This window comes from Dicentrarchus labrax, unplaced genomic scaffold (assembly GCF_905237075.1).
Source record: "Dicentrarchus labrax unplaced genomic scaffold, dlabrax2021, whole genome shotgun sequence".
Classification (NCBI taxonomy): Eukaryota; Metazoa; Chordata; class Actinopteri; family Moronidae; genus Dicentrarchus; species Dicentrarchus labrax.
The window spans coordinates 1,816,975-1,838,724 of NW_026136702.1; the positions used below are offsets into that span (position 1 = coordinate 1,816,975).

The following is a 21,750-nucleotide window of genomic DNA, read 5'->3' on the forward strand; positions in this document are numbered from 1 at the left end:
TGGTATTTTCATATGTTTGAGCTACCAACACTAACAGAGTCCTATAACGACTTTAGTCCCTCTGAAATTGATAATCTTGTCGATAATGCTACAGGCTCACTACGATCAACATTAGACTCTATCGCTCCTATAAAAAGGAAATTATTAAAACATAGGAGACTAGCACCTTGGTATAACCACCAAACCCGCCAGTTAAAACAAATAGCTAGAAAATCTGAAAGGAAATGGCGCTCTTCCAAATTATCAGAATATCGCTCAAATTGGCAAGATAATCTTAAAATTTATAGAAAGGCCCTCAGTAATGCCAGAGGAGCCTATTACTTAGCACTAATAGAAGAAAATAAGAACAACCCGAGGTTTCTCTTCAGCACTGGAGCCAGGCTGACAGAGAGTCACAGCTCTATTGAGCCACATATCCCCATAAACTTAAGTAGCAATGACTTCATGAGCTTCTTCTATAATAAAATTATTACTATTAGAGAAAAAATTAATCACCAACTGCCATCAACAGTTATCAGTGGCTCTCCAAGTTCAGGGACTTCTGTCAATGTAAACTTAGATATATATTTAGACTGTTTTTCTGCTATCGATCTTCATCAGTTAACTTCAATCATTTCTTCATCGAAGCCATCAACCTGTCTATTAGACCCGATCCCAACTAGGCTGCTTAAAGAAGTTGTTCCCTTAATTGGCACTTCTTTACTGGATATGATTAATCTTTCTTTATTATCAGGATATGTACCACAGTCCTTTAAAGTAGCTGTAATTAAACCCCTTCTTAAAAAGTCCACTCTTGACCCAGGGGTTTTAGGCAACTATAGACCGATTTCTAACCTCCCCTTCCTCTCTAAGATTCTGGAGAAAGTAGTCGCCAAAGAGTTGTGTGACTTTCTACATAACAATAGTTTATTTGAGGATTTTCAGTCAGGATTTAGAGTTCATCATAGCACAGAGACAGCTCTGGTTAAAGTTAATAATGACCTTCTGACTGCTTCTGACAATGGACTTGTCTCTGTACTTGTATTATTAGATCTTAGTGCTGCATTTGACACCATTGACCATAATATTCTTTTGGGGAGACTTGAGCATCAAATTGGCATTAAAGGAACCGCACTAAGCTGGTTTAAGTCATATTTATCAGATTGTTCGCAGTTTGTACATGTTAATGATGAATCTTCAATAAATACTACAGTTAGTCATGGAGTTCCACAAGGTTCTGTACTTGGACCAATACTATTTACTTTATATATGCTCCCTTTAGGCAACATTATTAGGAATCACTCCATTAACTTTCACTGTTATGCAGATGATACGCAGTTATATCTATCAATCAAACCCAATGAAATTAATCAATTATCTAAATTACAAACATGTCTTACGGACATAAAATCCTGGATGACCTGCAATTTTCTGATGTTAAACTCAGAAAAAAACGAAATTCTTGTTCTTGGCCCCAAAAACCTTAGGAGACTCATTGTCTAAAGATATAGTCACTCTAGATGGCATTAACTTGGCCTCTAGCACCACTGTCAGGAATCTTAGAGTTATCTTTGATCAGGATTTGTCATTTAACTCCCACATAAAGCAGACCTCTAGGACCGCCTTCTTTCATTTACGTAATATTAGAAAAATTAGACACATCCTATCACAGACAGATGCAGAAAAACTAATCCATGCATTTGTTACTTCAAGGCTGGATTACTGCAACTCTTTATTATCAGGTTGCCCCAATAAGTCCATTAAAACGCTCCAATTAATTCAGAACGCTGCAGCACGAGTACTGACAGGAACTAGAAAAAGAGATCACATCTCTCCTGTACTAGCTTCTCTGCATTGGCTCCCTGTAAAATGTAGAATTAAATTTAAAATCCTCCTCCTCACCTATAAAGCTCTTCATGGTCAGGCCCCTTCATATCTTAAAGAGCTCATAGTACCCTATTACCCCTCTAGAACATTACGTTCTCTGAATGCTGGGCTACTTGTGGTTCCTATAGTCTCTAAAAGTAGAACAGGAGCCAGAGCCTTCAGTTACCAAGCTCCTCTCCTGTGGAACCAGCTTCCAGTTGTGGTTCTGGAGGCAGACACCCTCACCACATTCAAGAGTAGGCTTAAGACATTCCTCTTTGATAAAGCTTATAGTTAGGGCTGGATCAGGTGAGTCCTGAACCATCCCTTAGTTATGCTGCTATAGGCCTAGACTATCGGGGGATTTCCCATGGTGCACTGAGCTACTCCCTTCCTCTCTCTTTCTGCACTCATTCATGTCCCATTAATGTATGTTACTAACTCCACTTCTTCCCCGGAGTTCTTGTGCTTTCTCGTCTCGCAGGTTCTCATGGATCCTGGTGGAGCCTCCTGCCATGGTCCTGCTTGACTGCCATTGCCAATACTGTTGTTGCTGTGCACCTGTCTGTCTGTCTGTCTCTCGCTGTCTGTCTGTCTCTCGCTCTCTCTCTCTCTCTCTCTGCCTCTCTCTCTCTCTCTCTCTCTCTCTCTCTCTCTCTCTCTCACCCCAACTGGTCGAGACAGACGACCACCCACCTAGAGCCGGAGGATCTGTCCTAGGTTTCTGCCTTTTAACAGGCAGTTTTTCCTTGCCCTTGTCGCCAAGTGCTTGCTCATGGTGGTACTGTTGGGTCTCTGTAAATAATGTTTTAAAGAGTTCGGTCTAGACCTGCTCTATTTGAAAAGTGTCCTGAGATAACTTCTGTTATGAATTGGCGCTATACAAATAAAATTGAATTGAATTGAATTGAATTGTAAAAACACTTTGCTCAATAATTCCTGGCTATGGATGATATATTTGACTTCTACACATCTAAGACTACAAGTATACTTAATATCAAGCATTTTTACTGTACCAATGTGGAGAAATTGAAAAATAAAAGTCCCATATTTATACTTCCAGATTCCATATTTTCTTATATTTGAGCTACTGTAAAAATGTAAACTGTATGTGGAACCACCTGCAACAGCTGTCACACTGAATAATATAAAAAATAATATGTGAGGAAGAGACAGTAGGTACAATGGTGTTTTGAAGTTAAAACTAATTATTTTTCCCTTTTACCTACAAATGGACACAGCAGAGCAGCAAAATAAGAAGAATGTGGACGGGCATTGCATTTTGTGTGAAAAGTAAACAAATTAGAATTGTGTAGGATTTCGTGTTTAGTGTTTATATTATCAAGATGTTATTAAACATTTGTGTGAAATTTTGTCATGATTACTGCAGCATTATTGAAGTATAATGAAAATGCTTCACCCATAGCCTGGAAATATTGAGCAATATGTTTTTACAGTAGCTCAAAAATATAAGAAAATATGGAATCTGGAAGTATAAATATGGGACTTTTATTCTTCAATTTCTCCAAATTGGTACTGTAAAAATGCTTGATATTAAGTATACTTGTGGCCTTAGATGTGTAGAAGTATAATATACCATCCATAGCCAGGAATTATTGAGCAAAGTGTTTTTACAGTAGCTCAAATATATGAAAATATGCCACATGGAGGTACAAATATGGGACTTTTATTGTTGAATTACTCCAAATTGGTACGGTAAAAATGCTTGATATTAAGTATGTTGTAGTCTCATATGTGTAAAAGTCAAATATACCATCAGTAGCCAGGAAACACTGAGCAATATGTTTTTACAGTAGCTCAAAAATGCTCAAATATGCAATCTCTGGAGGCATAAATATGAGGCTTTTATTTTGACATTTCTCCACACTGGTGCAGTAAAGATACTTGATATAATTTTTTTTTTTATTCATCAGGGGCGCATGAAACACTTTAATGTAACATATTTTAATTATAGCTTACTGTTCTAAATACCTTCATTTTGAAAACCGGAAGTAAATACGCAGTTTCTCCACATTTACCATAATGCTGAGAATACTTGTACACTCGAAATTTAATTGCGGCTGATTTGACCACGGAGATCGGACTCACGGCTGGATTGACCGCAGTCTACTAGCCTACTGTTTCTTCTCCACAGCACCGTCCTGTTAATGACAACATCCGGTCTCAGAATATGAAAAAACAGTTTTCTGTTTCTATTTTCTAGTGATTTTATTTTTTGTTATATGAAATAGAAAATGAAAATCAAATATTTTTTTAAATTTCGCTCATCCCCTTTTGACCATGAAAAAGAAAAAAAGGCTTGTATTTCAATTTGAATTTTTGTATTTTAAAACAAAAATCAAATAACCACTCGTTTTCTGTTTTTTAATTCCCGTTTCTGAAAGGAAAATCCAATGACCAAAAGATACACGGACCTTAAAGTAAGAGCAGCTACAACATCTAACCAGAGAGCAATCAGCTCCCAGTCCAGTCCAGAAGTGCAGAATGTGGAACTGGTCAGACTGGAATGAATCAGGAGATCAGATTGTCCAGCCCTGTTTCAATACTGACAACTACGTACTTTAGCTCAGATAAATGTCTTTGTTTCAAATGGAGAATCAAAGCCTTTGTGACATGGAGAAGAGTCATGGACAGTTAGAGATCCTCATCTCACCTCTGAGCTTTGGTCCTTGTGTCATGTTCCCCACACAGAGTGCTTTTAGAGGGAGGGACTCCCTCCTCTCTGTCCTCACACTGATCCATAGCAGAGCCCACACCTTCACACAGACACAGCAACATGCTCATTCATTACAGCAAGCTTTACATCACAGAGACACATTAGTTCTCATTGCTCTCAGTAACATGACACAAATATTCAGAGCTGACAGAAATCTTGTTGGAGCTCTGATAACCCCAAAACCTCTCACACAGCCCCCAGATTCACACATAAAGTATGTTGACCACAAAATATACTTTACACATTTATGGGTCACAAGAGAAAATCAAGGTCTGTGTCTTTCAGTGGCGGCGCCAGGGAGGAGCTAGGTGGTGCTGTAGCTCCCCCCATAGCATCCGCCCAGTACCCCCAAGAAATGTCTCTGATTTTTTATATTTATAACTTAATGTCATGTTTGAATAGTCTTTTTCGTGTTGTTTAAAAATGTGAATTAAAATAATAATTAAAAAATATATATTTTAGTCTTAAAAAACATGAGGTGCAAACATGTGATCTTAGTTGGCCAATGGGCGCAGCGCCCGGTGAACCTTTGACCTTAACGTATGGCAGCTTGTTATTGTTTTTTGCTGCCTAAACATTCACGTTCTGAGTCACAACCTGAAGGGAAACGAGACTGTGAAGTTCTATGGTAAGTGCATGATTTTCCCCTCTGTTGGCTTTTACAAATTTATCTATCTATGATGCTCCAACAATAGGAACACTGCTGATTCATCATTATACCAGTGTTGGTAACTGGCTGTGTGATTTTGTGATCTGAGCAGGCCGAAGCGTGCACAGTGTCTGTTGCCTTCTGTTGCTGCTGTTTGCTGCTCCGTTGTATTCAGGGCTCGACTGTGACTGAATTGTGTGAAATATTATTTTCAGAGGTTTACATTGGCAGGCTTATGTATGTTGTATCTATAGCCATTGTGTTGAATACTTTTACATATATATATGCTTATTAGTCGCGGAACGAGTATAGTTAATGCGGGCGTGTACGCGTGTGTATATATATATATATATATATATATACCAAGGGTGGTCCGATGCGACCTCCATAATGAAACGCCCCAAAATTCAAAGCATCTCCTCTTAAGTGTTGAGCATCCCCATAGCATCTGCAACAGAAAATCTCTGGTGCCACTGGTGTCTTTAGATCTTATAATCCTATATTTAATGACAAAAATTGAACAGAGAGACAGAACAGTTCACATTTTCTATGCTTTGGAGGGCCCTGATAGCTGAGGGGTCCTAAGCAACCTCTTAGTCCCCTTAGATCCTGGGCTGGCTCTGGTCCATCTAGAAAGGACTCTGGGACAGTTGAGACCTGGACTGTGCTAAAGGGTCTTCAGTGAAACCAGCTCAGTGTCAGTGTTGGAAAGTTTCTGTATGTGAGCTCTCAACTCTTCATCCATGCTCTTCCCTTCAGAGTATTAACAATCAAACTGCGTCTGATTCCACTTGACAAACACTAACAACATTACATGTAAATCTTTCTAAAAGCATCGTCCTTTAACTCGGAGAGAAATTCAAGAACAGAAAGCAAGTTTCAAAGATATATTCTGAAACAGCTCATCAGCATATGGAAACATTTCTACTGTCCAGATAAACAGAGATACAGCACAATGTGATCAAAGTCATCCTGATGATCAAACATTTACACATTTCTCTGGTAGGATTCTCACCTGCTGAACTCACTTCAGGTTGACTTACAGACACTTTCCACCTTCATGTGTGGAGGAAACACTGGAAGAGAAGAAGCTGCTCCGTTCGTACTCGTCAGTCCTGGTGTCTGTGTGCATTTTATCTGAGGACGCTGTCACACCCTCAAAACTTCACGGTCCAAGTCTAATGAACACCAGAGTGACGTCAGAACCAGTTAAACAAGAATCAGACTGCACCCAATCAAAAGCATTTTTATTGCCTTCTTCCTCTCCCTGAGCTGTCTGAGTGTTGGGGATGTGTTTGTATTGTTTCAGATTCATTTGTCATTATAGTTGATGAAGGCTGCAAGAACAAAAGTGCTTTAAACCTCTGAATACGCTGTTGGCATTGAAATAGAGTCGCACCTTTCCTCTATCTACAGTCAGTGTCAGAGAAATCACTGATCAGATATGTAGTTCCATTATCTGTCCATTAGATGGTGCTAATTAATCATACAGTCCCCTTCCCTCTGTAGATAAGAACTGCTAATTCTAAGGAACCAAAAACACAATGTTCAGGTATTTATACACTAATAAAAACATACCTATGAATACTATATTCCATTTCTGACAATAAATCATTCGCAGTGTTACACAGTGGATCTTCACAAATGACAAAAAATTCTTATTTATGAATATTCTTCTACAGTGACTTCAAGTCTCAAAATCCATCCGTGTGACGTCAGAACCAGTTTAACCTGTGGCAGAAACCCAGTCAGTGTCAGAGAAATCACACATCAAATGATGTAGTTCTACTATCTGTCCACTAGATGGTGCTAACTGACCATCTCATTGAATAAAGATCAGCAGAGCATTATCTGCTGCTGGCAATTATTTCTGACTATCAACAGGACTCTACAGGTCAGAGTGAACCAGACATTAGGCTCATTCAAGATGAACTGCAGCTGTAAAGAGGACAAGATGAGGCAACAGCAGCAGGAGGTGGTGACAAAAAGCTGCAGTCAAGTCGGGCAGTTTTCAGCATCCTTCAAATAACATAGATAAAGTCAAAATACAGTTTACATCGTGTTAATTCCACCTGTAGTTTTTAGACATTTGCTTAGACATTGTTTCATATTCTCAGTGGCTCTAAAAACTACAGCCACCTCATACATGATGTCAGAGTAGTTTAGCATCATTAATGGTAAGGTATATATAATATATATTGTATGTACTGAATAAAGTCTGTTTTTGTTCCACTGTGAACGGTTACAATCCAGATATATGTTAAATATGTATTGGATGAATTCATTTCAATTTCTGTTTATCAGTATGATGTTACATTAATGATTGAAGGGGTTTAATTTAATAACATATTTTAAGGGATATTGAAATGCCAAACCATTGGGCATAAACAGAGGACGACTCACAGAACTGTTAACCAGCATTTATTTGCTCCTGCAGAAGACAATATAGCACATTCATTTCCTTCTGCTCTTTTTTTCCTGCACCTCTGCTTCCTCAGCAATGCAAAACAACACTGTGTGATTTCATTATCTTTCTAAAAATACATATAAATAAATTAGTTTAAACATTACAGAGTATATGTAACTCAATGTGCATATTACAAAAAAAAATAAAAATACTAAAAGCCGTTACGGTTACAAGAAAACATTTAATTTTAATAACAAATCTGTATAAACTATATAGAATAGGTTAAACAGAGTAAAAAGTGTGTGTGGGGTGGGTGACTAAACAGAAACAACACAAACGAAGGAGCTACGGAAGTTCGGGAGTTACGGAAGGACAAAGTTCAGAAAACTCAATTTCCACTGGAAATAAACCAAAATAACAGTAAATGAAAAATAACTCAATGAGATAAAATTCAGACTCAATGAAAATGAATCAAATTCACAAATACATATTAAAAGTAAGTGTAACCAAGGTTAAAAATCTATATTAAAAAGAGCTATATTAAAAAGTCAATTCATGAAGTACGTTATTAATGTTAAAGATTAAAAACTGATATTTGTCTAAAAAGCAATTCAACTGAGATAAAGAGAAAATAAATAGGAAGTTTATTTTGAAGGAGATGGGTTGGAGACGCGCTGTCAGCCAATCAGGAAGAAGCTCGGACTGTTGACCTGCACGGAGCAGAGTTCACGTCACCTTGAGCTCCTGGAAGAACAGAGAGGAAACCCCGCGTCGACAACGATTCCTACCTCGTGAAGATAAAGCGATAAAAGTTGTTGAAAACTGATTAAAAACTGATTGAAATAATCCAGTGTGGAGCCCTGGACCTGTGAGAGTGCAGTCGGAGAGACCTGACGTCTCCCTCACGAAGGAAACGCATCGGTGAGCGATCGTCTTTACCATGCTAAGCGCTAGCTGAAGATGCTAACTAGCACAATGGCAGACGCCGTTCACTAATGCTACAACCATTAGCTTGATATTTTAATGCTGCAAACTGAATCCAATGCTGTGTAATATGTTGGTTTGTATAATTGTTACACACTGAACTGTGTAATGTGTTGATTTAGCACTTTTATCTGTGCATTTTAAGCACATTAAGCCATATTTTAATTATCTTTGGATGTTACATTTTATTTGAGATGTAAACGTCCCATCACATGACCGAGGGTCCAACATGTGTCTGCTTACTGGTATCTAGGACCACGTTCAGACTGCAGGCAAAAGTGGCCCAGATCGGATCTTTTTGGGGTCAAGACTTCAGACCAGGTCAGACTTCTTCAGAAGTAGTGTGAACACTCAAATCAGATTTAGACCACTTCCATATGTGGTCCTGAATCTGATCCAGGTCTGATTGTTTTCAATGCGGCCGCAGTGTGAACAACCAAGCTGGATTTGATGCGACTTTTACGTCAATCTACATCGACATTTGTCACAGTGATGCGCCGGCGAGTTCGCCCTCGACACAGACGGTAAAATTAAAAACTTGTCTAGGCCTACAAAATGGAGAACAGTGATGGAGCAAGTCAATGGAGGGAGAGTGAGGTGTTAGACCTAATTAGTATTTGGGGAGATACTTCAATTCAAGCAAAACTAGAAGGATCGTACCGTAACCGCTCCGTTTTTGAAGAAATAGCAAAGGAAATGTAAGAACAGGGACACAGGAGAACGTGGCTGCAGTGCCAAAGGAAGGTGAAGAGCCTTAAAGCTAAATTTAAAGAAACAAATGAGTCCAATAACCGAAGCGGTCGCGGTCGCATCACCTGCCCATTTTATAACGAGCTTAGCCGTGTTATGGGCGATAAACCCAGCTGTCAGCCGTTGGAGCTGCTGGATAGCTACGAAGCAGGCGAAGAGGAGCCTGAAACTCCGAGGAGGTCGGCGGACAGCCTGGATATTGATGGCGAGACAGGTAAGTTTTCAGTCTTGACATTCACAGCCGACGCATATAGAAAGTCTTGAGTGGAAACGCACTTTAATATAAAATAAAAGTTAGAAATATTGCAAAGAAGTTTTACATTTGGAGACTAGAAAGTTGGCGTGTTTATTAGAGGAAGATTCTGTTAACAGAATAAACGAGCCAGTCAGCTGCTCCCAGTTTTCTTTGCACAACTCGGAAACCCATCAGAGAAGCAGAGACTACCCTGTACGTGTCTGTCATTCAGAAATGTACAGTCTATCTATGATCTGATCCAGTGCACTGGTGACCTGGATCTGAAGAACCAAATCCCATATTATAACCTAACATATAAGTTAAGAGGGGGGCTACCAGGTGACCCTCATCTTCTCAGGGTAACGTGTGTGTGTTGAGGGTGTTATGTAAAGTGTTAACGTGAACCAGCTCATAATATTTGCATTGAATACATCAAATACATCACATTATAGCATTACATGATATGTTTGCTTGCACCAGATGATACAAGCACCGAGTCACTCCCATCTGCATCTTCTGTGTCTTCTGCACCATCTACATGTGGAGAAAGCTCATCAGCTGCAGGCATTACAGAGACCACTGGAAGAAGCACAACAGCCACCAAGTCCTCTGGAAGTAAGAATCATCATGTTTTTATCAGGCTGTTGCTAAATCACTAGTAAAGTATTCGCTTAGCTAACCCATCCATTACTATTTTGTGTTCTGTTGTTACTGTACTGTATTAATGTTCAGTCTTTCCTTATACTCATGTCTACCCTCCAAGCCTAATCTCCTTTATACTAAGATGGTACTGTAATCACTTGTAAAACTAAATGTGAGAACTTTTTGTTGTAGTTAGATTGTAATCCACAGTGATTAATGCCATGGAAGCAGACACCAGATTTGCAGATTTACAGAAAAATCTTTCAATTAATATTTGGCAAAGTCAGCAACTCCCCCTACTGGCCACACAGAGAATCAATACATTAAACCTCAGCCTGGCATGTTTTACCCATCTATGGTTTTTAATCTGAAATGGTAGCAAATTCAGCTACAAGAGCAGCCTGGGGTTGATTAACACTTAATATTCAAAGTGATATAGTACTAAGTGGGATACCGAATGTCATCTAGGCCAATTAAAAGTAACAAAATAAACTAATCGTTTACTGTAAACACAATCTGCTTTTATTATTTTTTAAATAAACTGCAACACCAAATGTACAGACAGTATTAAATAAAATAAATTTAAAAAATATCAGACAAATACTTAAATAATGATGTAAATCAACAGGCACCTAAAACAATGTAACACAAATGGTAAATATAATTTGCAGCAGAAGCAATAGACTGCATCTTTACTTTTTGAATATGTGAGCCAGCTCCGCTTTACTTTTTCCCCATTTACTAGGTGTCTGTATGTGTAATGTCTTTTTGGGAATGTGAATGTGTCCTTTTATAGGCAGTGGCCCTCTTAATACCTGTTCAGTCCTTTCTGAGTCTGACAGGACACTGACACTCAGCTGGGTCAACTGGCGGAGCTGCTGATCCCTGCTCCAGACTGGATGCTGAAGAAGACACATCAATCTCCATGACCAAAGATGAAGGACCTATAGGGAAATTAAAATAATATTTTTGGACAAAATTATTCATCTCAGAATATTCTGCAGTGCACTGAGCAATTATAAAGGTTGTTCTGTTGTTAACTTACCAGGAACAGCTGAGGTTGCAGAAGACACAGAAGGGACAGTGGGCACAGTGGATGGAGCAGAGGATAGAGATGGACCTGAGATGAAAAACAACAAAAACAAAAGCTAGCCATGTTATAGTCATATTACACTTGAAAATGATGCAGCTTATGTTCTAAATAAAACAGTACAGCTATAGCTTGTAATAAGAAAACAAACTGCCAGTGGAACAACTGAAAATTGCTTGACAAGTTTTGAAATAATATGGATTTGTCTAAAATCATGTCCCTTGTCATATGATTATATCTTATATTAGTTTATCTTAATGAGGTAATTTTACTATAAATTAAATATATATGGTGACAGTGTTTGATCAACTGATTCATCAGCCTTGGCTGCTCCTGAGGAGATGGATTGCCCCTGGGCTGAGTCAGTGCCTCCTCCTAAATACTTTAACAGTGCTCCTGGGGAAGTTTCAGATAACGTATGAGCATAATAGGGAGTTGATGTAAAAGGAATATGTTTATTTACTCACGTAAATTACTGTGCTCTGCTGCAAACAATTGCAAACAACTGTACGGTTGGGAGCTCTGCACACGTTACTAACGGAGCTCTGACAGTTCGAGCAGAGAGGCAGTAGGAAACTACACTCTGTTAACATCATATTGTTGTTGGGTTTTTTTTTTTTGTGCAAGAATGTACATTTGATAATATATGAATCATCATCACTCACATGGAAAAAAAATAATTACTTTTTTTCTTTTTAAGTTAATTGCTCTTGGGGGCCCCCTAGTGGTCACGGGGCCCTAAGCAGCTGCTTAGTTCGCTTATGCCTTGGGCCGGCCCTGCCCCTGCGCAAGGATGACACACAAATATGTAAAGTGTTTCTCAATCAATTATTTAGTTTTTTGGTTCTGTTGTATTTGTCCTCTGGTTTAATGATTTCTAACTTTAATAACTGAGATCGACACTACTGTCACTGTTCTGTTGTTTATTGAGGAAATTCTGAGCTCAGATCGCAGTAATTCTCCCAAATCAACTCTTTTATGGAAACTAAACTTCCCTGAACAACACATTTGGTCAGACTCTAATAAATTCCTCATTCCACATAAAATCAAAGTAGTTCACATGAAGATATTACAGAGATACCACCCCTGTAATAAAATATTAAATACATAAAAAATACATATTTCTCCATTATGTTCTTTATGTAAAACAGAAATCAAATCTATTTCTCATCTATTCCTTAAACAGACTTACAAGAGTTCTGGATTGAAGTTGATTTATTCATTTTATTAAAGTTTAACCAGATTGACACCCATTAATGTCAGAAAGTCCTGTTTCTCATTAATGTTTTAACGAATTGAACCAATTGAATGATATTTGAATAAATCTGTTCTAACAAACAATATTGTCACAGACATGAAAACAGAGTTAAACTGTTTCAGCTCAGCTAATATTTGAGGAAGGAATAAAACACAGAGTTTATCTCACACATTAAACAGTAAGCCTTAAACTTACTTTCTCAGAGTTTTCTGTAGAAACACAGTAAGTGATTAAAAACTCCACACTAGAGGAAATTCATGTTTCTTTTATTTTAACATGGTGAATATTACTATGAAATTTACACTTTAACCATCAAAACGTTTCCCTTTAAGCATTTAACATGAACCACAGAAAATACTAGAATTGTCTGTACATGGAATTAACTTAGTAGCTAACACACGAGCAGAAAACAAAATGAGAAGCTGAGAAGGAAACCCGTTTCACTTTCAGCTGGCAACTGCTCATCCTCAGTAATCGTTATCACTTCTTACTGCTTCTCAACTCTTATGAAGCTCAACGTTATTACACGGAGCGTCTACTTCAAGTTCCACATTGAGGCTCGGAGGTCCTCTCTCTCTCTCTCTCTCTGTGTGTCACGTACACCTCTCCCTGCTCGCCAAAAGCACCCCAAAACCTCCTGTCAATCATAGCGAGGGGCGGAAGTTGGTGAAACAAACCTTTACTAGTTATCAGTTAATTATTGTTATTGGTTCTTGATCAGTAGTTTGGTTTACTCTTCTTATGTCTCTCTGTTCAAATGTAAAAATCTGATTAGTATTTGTTTTATATGAGTTCCCCAAACGAGCACACAGTCAGTGATGTATGGAAGTAGAAGTGAACAATACAAAGTGGAGAATGAAGCTGGATTTAACTAATCCTTCATTTTATACAGTGTTGGATCCATTTGGACAGTTTTGCTTTGACATCATTTAGATGTGGTTTCCAGCATCATTTATTATCTAGAATCATCCCAAAACTTTGATTTCTTTTGATTTCTACCTGACTTATCAAAGTTTGTACATTTGTTCCACGATGACCAAAGATGATGAATTTAGTTTGTTCAAATCAAAGCCACTCTTTACACCTTGGAACTATTTTTACACAGATGCTGAATTTGATCCTGAAAGACTCTTGTTTGACATTTGAACACATTTTTTCTTCACAGAAACAAAAGTTTTAAGGCAACAAAGTTCAGTTTTAGACTCAAAGTTGAATATTTGTTCACACTTTAATATTTGAGTCATAAAAACACTTTCCCTCTAACTGTGCTTTCAAAAAGAAGAAGATTTGAAAAACAAGCAGCCACATTTGATCCTAAAAATGTTCATTTTTCTCAGAGTTATAGAAGAAGATCAATTCTTTCTATCATTTCTTTCATCTCTACGTCTGCAGGCTGCACATTACCCTCACACATGATCCCTTCATCCCAGCATCCTTTGTTCTTCTCTTCCTTCAGCCTCCTCTTCCTCCTCTATTACAGTAAACACATCAGGTTGGTACTAACTAACATCAGCTGTGTGTGATCCTGTACAGACTGAACTATCTGGTCAGCAGTGAGAAAGTTTCTCTCTCCCTCCTACAGAGGACACAGAGACACTGAGGAACTGTAAGACCAGAACCCGAACCCAGGATAAAGAGGTTCAGTGAATGTGGTGTTGAAGGTGTGGAGGTGGATCAGTGTGTCAGAGGAGACTGTGTAGAAGGACAGAGTGCCAGCAGGACAGTCCACATACACTGCTACTCTACCAGAGGGGGAGGAGGAGGAGGAGGAGGAGGAGGAGGAGGAGGAGGAGATGGACGTTTCTCTCTTATTGTGACAGACAGAGTAACCATCATCAGAGCACTCCAGACTCCAGGACTGATCATTCCTTCCAAACCAACAGTCTCTACTGTTTCCTCTCCTGCTGATTCCTCTGTAACTCACTGATATATAAACTCCTCCTCTCCACTCGACCTCCCAGTAACAGCGACCAGTCAGACCATTTCTACACAGCAGCTGAGGCCAGTAGTCAAATCTGTCTGGATGATCAGGATATGACTGAACCTCCTTCACATGAATCATCTTCCTGTTGTTGTCAGACAGTTTGATGTTTCTGCTCACTGTGTTTGTGTCGACTGTGAGTTCACAGGAATCTGATGGAGAGAACAAGACACAATACAGCTGCAGTTATTGATCTATCATCTGATCATTGATTGACACTTTGATGATGACATCAGAGCTGTGAATGAGTGATGTCACAGTGTGAAGATGGTTGAATGTGTGCTGCTTTGTTTTCACACTTACACTTCCTCAGACCTGGTCTCAACCATCGGACTCCAGCAGGCTCCACCCTGAAAGGAGGAGGGGGGTCAGAGCAGCATGGAAACATGGACATTACATCGCTCTCATACACAGAGCTTATTCTCTACAAATGGACTTACATCTTCACATGGAGCACTTATTATTAATCAGCTGATAGTCTTTCAGTTCAGTGGAGCTTCTTCTTATTGGCCGATGGCTACAGCTCATTATTTTCACTTATTGATGATATTTTTTCTGTGTGGTTATGATTAAGCAATTTTCTTATCAACAAAAACCAATTGGACTGTAAATGTTATGGCGACACTGAAATGAGTTAATATGCTGAGTTGTGTTTTAGAAATGCATTTATTTTTAGTGTAATGCTAATTTTTACATTTCTGGGCGCCATGTTCAGTGTTAAAGTCAGAGTTAAAAATATGCTATATGTGGGCTAATGCTCATGATTTGTATACATATGGGTTTTTCCTGATATAAATAATGTGTTTCAGTTCATGTTGAGATGATTAAAAATACATAAGGGTGAATATGAATGAGAGACATGATTGATTAGAGATTAGAGATAAGTTGTGTAACATGATTTATTAATACGGGTAAAAGAGGAAACAAAACACAATGATGTCTAAGCTGTTAAGGTCTCAGGATATAGTTCATCATTGCTTTTGTTATAAGTTACACTTGAGTTAAAGAGAGATATGATACTGTACAGTAATTGATGAGAGATAATTGGTTTTTTGAGTTGCTGGATCTACATTCTGGGTTTCCTGTGGGATGCGAGGCAGGGTTAGAGAGTATCTGGAATTCTCCATCTTCATCATCTTCCTGAAGATAAGATCTGAGCAAGCGTACAAACAAACACACACATTCTACCCGGGTAGCACATACACATTGAATACACTTGGACGGACATGGATACACACTAAGCTTTTGGACTGGACTTTGACCAACATTGATATCAGACAGCAATAAGCTGTAAAGAAACACTTTCACTTTCAGTTCTTTTATTTCTTTTATATATTGGAATGAATCTGAACTGTGATTCTACTTTTTGTTGATTGTGAAATTGTGTTTACCTTTTTACATTATTATTATTTACATTTACTCACTCCTTGAGTTGAACCTGAGTGCAGTAGTTACTTCTGTTATGAATTGGTGACATTGAACTGAATTGTTGTTTAGGTGACGCCTTTAGTTTTTCTGTTCTGTTGCCTGGATTGCTGTGTTTTTATGTAACCACAAGATGGCGCCTCAATTAGTAAAGCAAACACAGGTAACAATACAGGTGACACAGATGATGAGCTGATGACTGATAAATGTTATTCTATAGGATGAGTTAAGAGCAGTTGAATTTTGCTACTCTAATCTAACTCTAATTTGTACCCCAGGGCCGCTGGAAGTCATTTTGAACAGGGGGTGCTGTGAAAAAATTGTTTGGTATTTTTGGACAAAAAAACCTATGAGCCTATAGGCCTATTTAAAATACATTTTAAAAATAAATAAATAGATTGAGATTCACTACTTTATTGTCACATACACTTCAGTGCACACAGCCAGGGTCTGTAACACACAGACATCATCAGTTCTCAGATGAATATATGCGCTATTAATTAAACTTCACAATAACGCTATAACAATGCAATAGATTTGTTCAGCTGGCATGAACCTGAGTCACTGCACCATCTACGTTTATGTCACACGCGACTCTATTAGCTCCAAAATCCTTTTACGCAACCCACAAGGAAATAATCTCAGACTATTTAAACGTTATTGAACAGTTCTCTACATCCATTACGCAAAGAACACATGATCAAAATAACACTCTCCATCTCCATCCTTTTTGATTACACGCACACTGGATAGCAACGTTGTTTGTTTAGTTCACAACCTCTGTCCAGTGGCGGATGATCAAAGTTGTGAAACTAACGTTAGTCCCTGTCAGAGCATATGAGCGGAGCGGGGAACAAAAGGATTTTGTGTTGAGCGGCAATTTTTTTAAAGGTCGCTCCAGTCTTTGCACCTGCACGCGCACACCCACACTATTTTCTTCCAAAACTATGGAGTTTAATGTGTACTTCAGAAAGGAAACTGAGAAGTCGTACAAGTGTGCTATTCCTGTAAAAGTAACAGATGGGGATAATGTGGAACAAGAAAAAGGCGACATTGTTGAAGTCGTTTTTTTTTTTTTTTGAGCGGAGTGGTGAGTGGAGCGGGATAAAATGTATGATGGAGCAGAACCAGGCGTAGCGGATGAGCGTCTCTCTATCTCTCTTTTACGTCTCCGTTTCTCTTTTTAATCCTCTCAGAATCCGGTAGGTTTCCTCATACTCATCTCTAATAGACCCTGATTGGACAATGACAGGTTGACACCTGAATACTCTAATAAACAACAAAACATACGGCAGGAGGTGTTCAAGGACTGCTCAGAACACAGGAAAATTCAATATCTTCTAAAAAACATAGCAAATATACATTTCCCTGCATTAAACACAACTGATCTCACATCAGTAGTAATTTAGAATAGAATTTAAAATCCTCCTCCTCACCTACAAAGCTCTTCATGGTCAGGCCCCTTCATATCTTAAAGAGTTCATAGTACCCTATTACCCCTCTAGAACACTACGTTCTCTGAATGCTGGGCTACTTGTGGTTCCTATAGTCTCTAAAAGTAGAACAGGAGCCAGAGCCTTCAGTTACCAAGCTCCTCTCCTGTGGAACCAGCTTCCAGTTGTGGTTCGGGAGGCAGACACCCTCTCCACATTTAAGAGTAGGCTTAAGACGTTCCTCTTTGATAAAGCTTATAGTTAGGGCTGGATCAGGTGAGTCCTGAACCATCCCTTAGTTATGCTGCTATAGGCCTAGACTATCGGGGGATTTCCCATGGTGCACTGAGCTCATCTATTAACATTAATGCATGTTACTAACTTCACTTCTTCCCCGGAGTTCTTGTGCTTTCTCGTCTCGCAGGTTCTCATTGATCCTGGTGGAGCCTCAAAATTACTGATATTATTATTATTATTATAATCATTATTATAGTTACTATTATTATTGTACACCATTGTTGTCGTTTTCATCATCTTCTTCATGTTCATCATCATCATCAGTCATTTCCCGTCTCCCTCTCTGTCTGTCTATCTGTGTCTCTGTCTCTCTCTCTCTCTGTCTGTCTCTCTCTCTCTGTCTCTCTCTCTGTCTGACTGTCTCTCTCTGTCTCTCTCTCTGTCTATCTGTGTCTCTGTCTCTCTCTCTGTCTGTCTCTCTCTCTCTGTCTCTCTGTGTCTCTCTCTGTCTGTCTGTGTCTGTGTCTCTCTCTCTCTCTCTCTGTCTCTGTTTTTCTGTCTCTCTCTCTCTCTCTCTCTCTCTCTCTCTCTGTCAGGGCAGAAAAGGAAGTTTTTCCTTGCCGCTGTCTCCAAGGTCTTGCTCATGGTGGGAACTGTTGGGTCTCTGTAAATAATGTTATAAGGAGATCGGTCTAGACCTGCTCTATTTGAAAACTGTCCTGAGATAACTTCTGTTATGAATTGGTGACATACAAATAAAACTGATTTGAACTGAACTGAATTGTAGTTTAGGTGACGCCTTTAGTTTTTCTGGACTAAAAGGTAACACACGCTGATGGCAGATGACATCCATCAAAATATCCCAAACTATTTATGATATGAGCCCACAAACCTGCAGCGTGACAACATTGACAAATATCAACCCACCATGATGCTCACCAACCCATCAGGATAAACCACTGTCCTATTTTCCAATGTCGAAACAAGACATTGGTCCAGAAAAACTGAAATTTCATCACCTTTCCTCTGTCACCTGACTACTACTACTGTATTGATCAGCCTCATACCTGAGAGTGTCCAGTCTCCACTGTGGATCCTCCAGTGCAGCAGACAGCTTTGTTGCTGAGTCTCCTGGATGATTGTAGCTCAGGTCCAGCTCTCTCAGATGGGAGGGGTTGGATCTCAGAGCTGAGACCAGAGAAGCACAACCTTCCTCTGTGATCAGACAGCCTGACAGCCTGCAAACACACAAAACGACACATTACATAATAAACATGTTCAAGGAAAGAAACTCAATCTAAATAAACCAAACAATGATTTGAGACAATGTTAGGAAGATTACAATTGTATCCATCAACATAATTCAGGTTTAAAGTGGTTATCAGTTGAACAGGTTGATGAATCCTGACCTGAGAGTTTCCAGTTTACAGTGTGGACTCTTCAGTCCAACAGAAAGCAGCTTCAGTCCTGAATCCTGCAGGTTGTTGTTACTCAGGTCCAGCTCTCTCAGATGGGAGGGGTTGGAGCTCAGAGCTGAGGCCAGAGAAGCACAACCTTCCTCTGTGATCAGACAGCCTGACAGCCTGCAAACACACAGAACAACATGTAGTCCAGTGTAAAAGTACAGGGGTTAAAACAAGTTAATTTGTAATACAAATAATTGTTTCAGTGAATTAATTAAATAATTCAGTATTGCAAATAAACTGAAAGTAATTTAGGTTAAAAGCAGTGAAAGATGAAATGTTAACCGATAGATTAACATAAATTCATAATAAATAAAGTAGAGTGTAAATAGTTAATTAAGTAGTTACATTAAACTGTTCTGTATAGTAGCTGAAGAAAAGTGTGTGGTAAACTAAACATGAATTTTCAGATTTGTGTCATTGGTTCATGCTGTTTCATTTGATTGGTTGCTGTAGTTATCACTCAATGTCACCTGTTGGTAGTTGGCCGTAGGTAAGGGAGTGAACAGAAAAGGGGCGAGAGAATCGACCCAAGAGGACGCCATTGCTGAACGGGAAGGACTGTTTCACGCTTCCTGAGGAGGACTTTACTTCTGCTGCCGTTGGCTTTCATCTTCATCTCTTCATTAACTGTTTCTCCAGGACTTATTCCAGACCGTGAGTTGGATTTTCTTTGTGACTGTTAATTGTCACTGAGGATAAGGATTTGCCTGCTGCACCGCACCGAGCAACACACAGGCCTTTTTTGTTTTTGTGTGTGTGTGCGTACGTGTGAGTGTGTGTGGGCCCACTGTTTTGTTTAGAGTTCAGTTAAGTAGCATATTTGATCTGAGTTTGATAAGTATAGGGAAATCGTATTAAGGGGTAAGAACTAGGAATTTTACCGGAGACCTGGAATTATTTGAATTTTGAATAGTATTTTGATATTGCCAATTCTATTTTACTTATTATAAGTGTCTATTTTTCTACAGTGTTTTGCAAGTTTGGTAAAGGGTCTTTTGTTTACAACTATAATATTTCTATTTTAAAGAAGTCTAATTTGAGTAATTGTGTTATTTCATTTTTGTTCATCTGTTAACTAACAAAGTAAATATTATTTGTGTTAAACTGGAAAACAACTGGTTGGTTAACTATTATTTCATTTATTTGAAAGAGTTGACTGGGGTCAGTTATTTAAAATAGTGTAGAGTACGTGTGAATAGAGCCACTGCTTAGTCTAACAAAGTTGTTGGTTATTCATAAAGTATTAGGCCATAAAAAGTTTCACACAAAACAGGTAAACCTTCGTGGTACCTACCTTAATAAATCAAACCCCAACACCCCATCATTTAAGTCCAAGGTGAGTTGCTTTAACTTAAGCATTTACTGAGTGTTGGGGTGCTACAAACACATTACTAAATAAACATGTTCAAGGAAATAGACTCAAACTAAATAAACAAAACAATGTTAGGAAGATTACAATTGTATCCATCAACATAATTCAGGTTTAAAGTGGTTATCAGTTGAACAGGTTGACAAATCCTGACCTGAGAGTTTCCAGTTTACAGTGTGGACTCTTCAGTCCAACAGAAAGCAGCTTCAGTCCTGAATCCTGCAGGTTGTTGTTACTCAGGTCCAGCTCTCTCAGACTAGAGGACTGGGAGCTGAGAACTGAGGACAGAGCTTCACATCTTCTCTCTGAGAGGTTACAGCCACTCAGTCTGTAGAGACAATGATCAACAATAAGAAAAATAACATTTGTGACCAGCACTTTATCACTCAGCCAAAACCAAAAACACTTTAAATTAGTTCTGTAAAAATGATATCAGCTAGTGAGGAGTTCCCAATGTTGGTGATATATAATGTCTTTATAATCTCTCTAAGGCGAAAAGATAGCAGAGTATTTAAGTGATAATACAGAAATCCAACTCTTTCTGTACTTACAGAGCTTTGTTGGAGGCTTTGACCACTGGCAGCAGCCTCAGAAGAGCCTCCTCTGAAGCAGAGTATTTCTTCAGGTCAAACACGTCCAGATCTTTTTCTGATGACAGTAAGATGAAGACCAGAGCTGACCACTGAGCAGGAGACAGTTTATCTGTGGAGAGACGTCCTGAACTCAGGGACTGTTGGATCTCCTCCACTAGAGAACGATCATTCAGTTCATTCAGACAGTGGAACAGATTGATGCTTCTCTCTGCAGAGAGATTCTCACTGATCATCTTCTTGATGTACTGGACTGTTTTCTGATTGGTCTGTGAGCTACTTCCTGTCTGTGTCAGCAGACCTCGTAGGAGATTCTGATTGGTCGGCAGTGAAAGGCCCAGTAGGAAGCGTAGAAACAAGTCCAGGTGTCCTTGTTGACTCTCTAAGGCCTTGTCCACAGCAGTCTGGTGGAGATATTTTAGATTCTCTTTGTCTTTACTTAATTCAGAAAACTGGGATGTTGTTTGTTCTTCTGCCAGCAGATTGACTCCAGAGTTGATGAATGTCAGATGGACATGAAGAGCAGCCAGAAACTCCTGAACACTCAGATGGACGAAGCAAAAGACCTTGTCCTGGTACAGTCCTTTCTCCTCTTTAAAGATCTGTGTGAACACTCCTGAGTACACTGAGGCTGCTATGATATCGATGCCAC

At 38.9% G+C, this 21,750-nt stretch overlaps 1 protein-coding gene and 1 long non-coding RNA gene across 2 annotated transcripts in view; one reads left to right on the forward strand and one right to left on the reverse strand.

Moving 5' to 3' along the window:
• Positions 1 to 21,750, reverse strand: part of LOC127373978 (uncharacterized) — a 423,284-nt gene that overhangs the window by 211,706 nt on the left and 189,828 nt on the right. Inside the window, exons 23-25 of the mRNA XM_051418866.1 lie at positions 20,663 to 20,748; positions 19,083 to 19,256; positions 18,824 to 18,911 (exon numbers count right to left, since the gene is read on the reverse strand). Coding sequence (XP_051274826.1) covers positions 18,824 to 18,911; positions 19,083 to 19,256; positions 20,663 to 20,748 — 348 coding nt within the window. The remainder of the gene's footprint in view (positions 1 to 18,823; positions 18,912 to 19,082; positions 19,257 to 20,662; positions 20,749 to 21,750) is intronic.
• LOC127374038 (uncharacterized) overlaps positions 1 to 21,750 on the forward strand; it is a 28,588-nt gene that overhangs the window by 6,213 nt on the left and 625 nt on the right. The gene's annotated exons all lie outside the window — the stretch shown is intronic.